General features: G+C 44.0%; 1 protein-coding gene across 3 annotated transcripts; it reads left to right on the forward strand.

The window, feature by feature from the left end:
* Window positions 1-17: 17 nt before the first annotated feature.
* On the forward strand, window positions 18-6323 carry Tmem138 (transmembrane protein 138). 3 transcript variants are annotated; one of them, XM_015478044.2, is made up of 5 exons: window positions 18-715; window positions 1896-2163; window positions 3465-3636; window positions 5475-5550; window positions 5782-6323. In XM_015478044.2, exons 2-5 carry the CDS (start codon window positions 2036-2038, stop codon window positions 5892-5894), a joined length of 489 nt encoding a protein of 162 aa, XP_015333530.1. In that variant the 5' UTR covers window positions 18-715; window positions 1896-2035; the 3' UTR covers window positions 5895-6323. The 3 variants fall into 3 exon arrangements, with proteins under 3 accessions (XP_015333530.1, XP_048644896.1, XP_048644897.1); XM_048788939.1 differs by having other exon boundaries at window positions 18-426; XM_048788940.1 differs by lacking the exon at window positions 18-715 and adding an exon at window positions 723-958.
* Window positions 6324-7648: the final 1325 nt, after the last annotated feature.

A 7648-nucleotide genomic window follows, 5' to 3' on the forward strand; every position in this document is an offset into this window, starting at 1 on the left:
ACCAGCTCCTTGCGCGGCCAGGTGCCGGCTCCCCGACCCGGTTCCTCCACCGGCGTTTCTTCCCCACTCCCGGGTCGGGCCTAGGAGCGTCACAACGCGTCTGCCCTGTCCTTCCACCCCATCTCGAGGAGACGGAAATGTTCAGGTTGATACACTGCTTGCCGCCAAGATCAGACCCTAAGGAAGGTCTCCGGAGACGTGGGCGGGAGCCCTGGTCAGCGAAAGGCGACGCTGGGACGGCCAGGACCAGGCGGGCCCCGGAAATCGAAGGCCCGAACATGGAGGCTGGGTTGCCGTAGAGAGGGGAGAGGAAGCCGAGGTCAGTTTGCTGAAAGAGCCCGCGTCCGCCATCTACTTCCGGAATTTGAAGCCGGCTTCCGGAAGCCGGAATGGTGTCCCCATGACAACCGACGTTGGTTCTTTGAGGTGAGAGTGACTGATGAGCAGTGGGGAGAGTGCCCAGAAATCTGGATTTTTATTGCCGTTCCTTTTGGTTTGGGCTTTTTGCCACGCCAAGCCCTTTTTTAAGTGATTAGGAAGGACGCGGGAAGCTGCCCCAAGAAAAGGCGAAGGCCGGAGGTAGCGGTGGACGAAGGGCGAAGAGCGCGGCTGTGCCTCGCGAGTCCCCACCGCCCTACGCTGGAAGAGATGAGCGTCCAAGTCGGGAGAGCGACGTGTGTCTACCTGACAGACCTCGCCAGAGGCCTGTGAAGTGGTGTGTGCGTCACCCGAGTTAGGAATCCTGGCTCTGCGACCAGGAAGAGTGACAACTCGGACCTGGTGTAGCATGGGGAGAATGCTTTCCTACTTTGCAGAGTTGTTGCAAGGATTAAAAGAAATTATCTTGGTTAACAAGTTGATTCTGGTGCTGGTACCTGGGTGATAGCTATCAATATTATTTAATTTAATAAGTGGGGAAACTCAAGCTCAGAGAAGCCACATTCATCCATCCAGTAAGGTGGGACTAAACCCAGTGAGCTAGTTGAGGGCTTTAACCTTTTAGAATCTCCATGCAAATAGATATTATGTCTGTGAAAATGCTTATTTGTAGGATAGTCCTAGAATTAAGTGGTTATAAAAAAAGAATTTGTGAATTTTTTTATAGTAGAATTTGTTTTGATATGATTGTACAAGCATGGAATAAATCTTATTGTAGTTAGGCTAAATTTAGAGTGTAGACTTTAAACATTTTACAGATGCTAATTTAGTCACTCTAACACTTTAAAGCACATTGAAAATTTGATTTGATCTAAGCTGCAGGATCACAGAGCAGCTTGTGGGTCTTGAGATGTATGAAAATAAAGGCCCAGCTCCCCTTACTTGATGCCTCTGTGTTTCTTCCTCAACCATAACATAAAGTTTTTTTGGAGAGCACTGTTTCCTCCCGGCTCTTTCTGCCCTTGCCACTTCCATGTGGACATATTTTTCCTACCTCCTTACATATCAGTCTCTCAGACATATAGACCTACATATACACATATCTGTTACAGTTTTCTCACCTGTAAAATGGGGAAAGGAATAAACATGTTTTCTATTTCATGAGGTTATTATGAGATTTGAATGTTAGTGCTTACAACAGTCCCTGGCTCACTGCAAGTGATGTATATGACTGCTGTTAACATTACTATTGCTACATGATCAGGCAGACTCTTCTCTGAAGTACCCCTCGGTTTTTTGGTTAGAGAAGTTCTGCATTTAGAAGGATCCTGGCATGGAGAAAGTTTGACTGTGAGGGTCCCCAGAAGGAATGACAAAGTGGGTTTTTTGGTTGTTGATTTTGTTAACTAATGTATCCCAATCATCTGGAATCATGCCTGACATACAGTAGTAGGTGCTCAGTAAATGTTTATTATATTAATGGATTTCTAACCTTGCCTCTCTTTTTGCCCCAACAGGTCCTTGTCTGAGAATAAGGGCAACAGCTCTTGATTTGGAAGACTTAGACACTTCTCCTCAGTGCTGGGGAGAGAACCAAGAACTCTTTTTAAGGGAATTGTGGAATGTGCCCTTGGAGGCCCAAGAAAGCAGAAGAAAGATGCTTCAGACCAGTAACTACAGCCTGGTGCTGTCCCTGCAGTTCCTGCTGCTGTCCTATGACCTCTTTGTCAATTCCTTCTCAGAGCTACTCCGAATAGCTCCTGTCATCCAGTTGGTGCTCTTCATGTGAGTGCGGAGGGTAGATCTGGAAAGCTGAACTTAGGCAGTTTGAAGGCCCTGCTTAATTAAGTTCATGACTTAGCATTTTTAAAGTTATTAGTAGGTGGGCTTGGATTGTAGCTCAGTGGTAGCATGTGTACTTACATGTATACTTGCATTCATGAGGCCCTAGATTCAGTCCCTGCCACATGAAATAGTTATTATCAGAGAAATACCAGGGAGAATGAAATTTAACAATGTCCTGAGTTCTCATGGTATACAAATGTAGTCACAGGTCCTCTTTTTATATACCTTTTTTTTCTGTTTTTATGTATGTCTAACAAGAGTTGGAGAACAGTTTAGATAGGAAATGAAGGTCTACTAACCCTGTCATTTTGTTCATCTGGGGATAGAATACTGTCTTTGCCTTAAAAGAGAATTACAATATAGCAGGTTGAAAGAACAATCATGAGGCTGAGGCTATAGCTCAGTGGTAAAGTGCTTGCCTCGCATGTATGAGGCACTGGGTTCAATCCTCATCACCACATAAAAATAAATAGATACTGTGTGTTCTTCTACAACTAAATATTTTTTTTTAAAAAAAAGAACAATCACATTAATAATATATGACTCCTATAGGATAGAAAGTATTGGCATTTATTCTCCACAATAATTTACAGATTTCGTGAGGCAGTTCATAAGCTGCAAACCACACTCCTGGAAGGAACTTCCTTTGTTCAGTGAGCATTCATTGGCCTGGCAGCCAGTGTTGTAATTGCAGTGGTAACCTGACCAGTTCCCCCTCAGGGTTTCTGTTCTCCTGGAGAGACAATGGCGGAGTATAGCAAAATAAGATTTTAATATAGTGACATCAGACGTGGATGTAAACTAGCTGCAGTGAGAGGGGGGATTTACTTTAGTTAATGGGGTTGCAGGAAAGTTTTTCTAAAGAGGGGGAACGTTTGAACTGGGACTTGGATGGCATGAAGGCACTGGCCACCCAAAGATGGGGAAAGTCCATTGTTGTCTTTCCAGATGAAATCATCTGTCAGGACCAGGTATGTGACACACAGATTTGGTGTGTGTGGGAGAAAACTAGGTTCTCAGAAATGCCTCATTGGTTTATTAAATTAGGACTGTCAGAGGAGCACATCGTGTCTGTGGGCTATAATTCTGGGTAATTGCAGCTTCATGTCATTTGGGTCCTAAAGCTGATGCTTTCGGTGAGGGTTCTGGGTGACTATATCTCAAGGCAGGACAGATCTCAAGTTGTCCCCAGCTCTTGGGTCCTCACACATTTGGCCGTCTTATGTTTTATATGTCTGCAGCATCCAGGATATTGCAATCCTCTTCAACATCATCATCATTTTCCTCATGTTCTTCAACACCTTCGTCTTCCAGGCTGGCTTGGTCAACCTCCTATTCCATAAGTTCAAAGGGACCATCATCCTGACAGCTGTGTACTTTGCGCTCAGCATCTCCCTTCATGTCTGGGTCATGGTAAGAGTGGAGTTCTAAATTCTCAGATCTTTAAAGAGCTAGTAAGATCTTTTCCCTGGGAATCCAGCATCACTCATGTGCTTCCCTCCACCTCCTTGGTGGGAGATAGGTGAAATGAAAGTGATGTGATAGAGCACTGGGCACATGAGAGTTTCAAAAGGCACTTGGGTCTAGCTCTCTGTGTTGAACAACAGCCTTATCCAAGAGTCTAAGGACTCTCCTGGACTATTCAGTGTACCTTTGCACCAAAGAGGCCTGTCAGAGCTAAAACAGGAAGTTGAATCTGTTTTAGCTACCTGGGTAGATGGGTTGATACAGGGTACTACATAAATTCTTCCATTTCTGGATATCTTGTGCATCTTTCATGAGGTTTTTTTTTTTTTTTTTTTTTTTTGATGGGCTGGGCTGGGGACATGGCTCAATGGTGGGGTGCTTTCCTGTGCCTAGCATGCATGAAGCCCTGGGCCACAATCAGTCGATCAAACAAAATACTCAGGGTCTCTAGTCCCTTCATTACTAGAGTTTTTTTGTTTTGATGAGCTGCCTGGGGACAGAGTTTGTGATCTCATGGAGATAAATAAGCTTATAGGGAAGGAACAGAACAATGTTGAAGTCTGAAAATGGTACCAGCAGGTGACTTTTTTTAAACTGGGAATTGAACCCAGGAGTGCTTTACTGCTGAGCTACATCCCCAGTCCTTTTTATTTTTTATTTTGAGACAGGGTCTTGTTATGTTGCTGAGGATCTTGCTAAATTGTTGAGGCTGGCTTCGAACTTATGCCTCCTGCCTCAGCCTCCTGAGTTGCTGGGATTACAAGCATGTGACACTGTGTCTGCCTCCTGTAAGGGATTTTGTACTCCAGGTGCTGGAACATAAATAGGTCCTGGCTTTGTCTGCTAAAGCTGTTGATCTGATTACACTGAGTGTTCCAAAGCTTTTATCTAACAGGAGCTGAGCTTGACATTTTCAAGGCAAGACAGCAGCAGAACTCCTGATACAGTCCATATCATTTCTGCTTGGCAAAGGCAGTGGAATGAAAGGGGATAAATACCTCAGTTCAGACTTCCTCCCTCAGGGTTAAAGGTATCCTCTTTGCATCAAAAAAAGGGAGCTCCCGTGAGCCTGCCTGTATTCCCAGCGGCTCAGGATGCTGAAACAGGAGGATTGCAAGTTCAAAACCAGCCTCAGCAAAAAGTGGAGGTGCTAAGCAACTCAGGGAGACCCTGTCTCTAAATAAAATACAAAATAGGGCTGGGGATGTGACTCAGTGGTTGAGTGCCCCTGAGTTCAATCCCTGGTACCAAAAAAAAGGGGAGGGAGCTTGAGGGGCTAGAGTTATGGCTCAGTGGGAAAGCACTTGCCTCACATGTGTGAGGCACTGGGTTCCATTCTCAGCATCGCATATAAATAAATGAATAAAATAAAGGTCCACAAACATCTAAAAAAATATTAAAAGAAAAAGAAAGGAGGAGCTTGAGGCTCCTTTCAGAAACACTCTTTCAGCCAGGATTTAGTGGCGCATACCTGTAATCCAGGCAATTGGGAGGCTGAAACAGGAGGATTGTGAGTTCAAGACCAGCCTCAGCAATTTAGCCAGGCCTTAAGCAATTTAGCAAGACCCTGTCTCAAAATAAAAAGGTCTTGGGATGCAGCTCCACTAACAAAGGATTCAATCCTCAGTAAAAAAAAGAAACACTCCTTGGCCTTACAGAAAGCAGGAAGGAGGGGGGAATAGCATGAATTTCTACCAAGTGGCATCTCTGCCTCTAAACAAGTTGGAGACGTTAGAGCCACATGCAGCTATTAACCCTTTCCTTTCTATTCATATCTTCTTCAGAACTTACGCTGGAAAAATTCCAACAGCTTTGTTTGGACAGATGGACTTCAAACGCTGTTTGTATTCCAGAGACTGGGTAAGGACCACAGCAGCCTCAGGCTTACTTATTGTGCTGGCCTTGATCCTGGCCTTGTAGCCCCTCACAGCTGGCCTGGGATGGTTGGGACAGTCATGTCAAGAACAGAAGACTCCTTGCATGGAGGCAGTGGGAAGCCCTGAGGCAGGCCCTCAGCTTGGAGGCTGGGTTCCCGCCCTTAAAGGAGTTCTCAGGGTCACCCCAGAGGCTTCTTCTCTGCTCTGTCCCCAGCGGCAGTGCTGTACTGCTACTTCTACAAACGGACGGCCGTGAGACTGGGCGACCCACGCTTCTACCAGGACTCTCTGTGGCTGCGCAAGGAGTTCATGCAAGTCCGAAGGTGACTGCTTCTTGTCACACTGATGGCTGCCTTTCCTTCCTGATAGAAGCTCTTCAGGAAGGATCGGCCTCTGCACCAGGAAATAGCTGGACTTCCCTAGGACATGCTTGGGCCAGTTGTGTTCTCACAAGTTCCACGAGTTCCCCAACAGACTCCTGTGCGTAGTGCCTCCTGTCCCCTACCTCAGTTCCGCCCTTTCCTTCCTTTCCTGCCATGTTCCACTCCTTGCACCCCTCCCCTCTGCCGAGGCTGTGGCTCACCCTTTGAACCTACTAGTCTCCACCTTCCTGACACCACGCTCTGGTGACTGAAGGATGCAGCGTGGTAGTTGGGTGTTCTTGACTGATCCCCTCTTAGACATTTAGATTTTTATACCTAAGATACTTTTTTACATTTTGTAAATAGAAAATAAATTAAATTCTTTTTTCATAAATGGTGGAATCTGTCTAGCTAGATCACTCCATGGTTAAGAGGTATACCAAGTCCTACCCTCAGCACCTATTTGACCCAGTGGGCAGATTGAGCCAGAGAACAAATATGGACATTCATTGAGTTCATTATGAGATAAAGTATTTCTGCAGAAGTTCAGGATGTAATTATCTGCTGCCTCACCCCCTGGATTCCAGACATCTATGCTTCATTCAGACACTCTCCCTATCAGAGGCTGAGATTGTCCTCAAAAGAATAAAATAAATGCTCCTTAGCTTTTTTGGCAGAAGACATTTTAAAAATTCATATGCTAAGCTGGGTGTGGTAGTGCATGCCTATAATCCCAGTGACTCAGGAGGCTGAGGCAGGAGAATTGCAAGTTCAAAGTCAGCCTCATAAATTTAGCAAGGTCCTAAGCAACTTGGCGAGACCCTAATAAAACATTAAAAATGAGTGTAGGGGAGGTGGGGTTGTGGCTCAGCAGTAGAGCGCTCGCTTGCACATGCGAGACCGTGGGTTTGATCCTCAGCACCACAAAAAAATAAATAAGTGAAATAAAGGTATTGTGTTCAACTACAACTAAGAAAAAAAAAAAGGAAGGCTGGAGTTGTAGCTCAGGGTAGAGCACTTGCCTAGCAAGTGTGAGGCAAATAAAGGTATTATGCCCATCTACAACTAAAAATATTTGCATCATTATCCAAAGTACATGTATGAAGACACAAATTGGGAATCAACCTACTTTATATACAAACAGAAATATGAAAAATTGTGGTATATATGTGCAATAAGAATTGTAATGCAAAAAAACACAAAGTACATGTATAAAGATATGAATTGGCGTGAACATACTTTATATACAAAGATATGAAAGATTGTGCTCTATATGAGTAATAAGAATTGTAATGCATTCTGCTGTTGTGTATTTAAAAAAATAAAATCAATAAAAAAAGAAAAAATATTTTAAAAAATAATAGCCAAATATTTCACAAATCTGGTGAAAGAAATTTACAGATTTGAGATATTCAGTAAACACAACTTGAAACAAACACACACACACACACAAAGGTATATCTGGGCATATCATCATCAAAGTATTGAAAACTAGAGATGGAAAGCAAATCTATTTGTTTGTTTTTGGTGCTGGGGATCCAAACCCAGGGCCTCAAATATGTCAAGCACATGTTCTAACTACTAAGCCCAAACCCCAAGAACAAATCTTTTTTTTTTTTTTTTTTTCTGGTACTGGGATTGAACCCAGGGGCACTTAACCAATGAGTTACATACATTCTTGGCCCTTTTTATTTTTCATTTTGATACAGAGTCTCATAG

This window comes from Marmota marmota, unplaced genomic scaffold (genome assembly GCF_001458135.2).
Source record: "Marmota marmota marmota unplaced genomic scaffold, marMar, whole genome shotgun sequence".
NCBI lineage: Eukaryota > Metazoa > Chordata > Mammalia > Rodentia > Sciuridae > Marmota > Marmota marmota.

Bases quoted from the DNA above. Each gene is read 5' to 3' on its own strand.
- Tmem138 (XM_015478044.2), top strand. From the start codon at position 2,036: ATGCTTCAGACCAGTAACTACAGCCTGGTGCTGTCCCTGCAGTTCCTG. The intron at 3,637-5,474 runs GTAAGAGTGGAG...TATCTTCTTCAG, and splicing joins CCCTTCATGTCTGGGTCATG to AACTTACGCTGGAAAAATTC. The intron at 5,551-5,781 runs GTAAGGACCACA...CTCTGTCCCCAG, and splicing joins GTTTGTATTCCAGAGACTGG to CGGCAGTGCTGTACTGCTAC.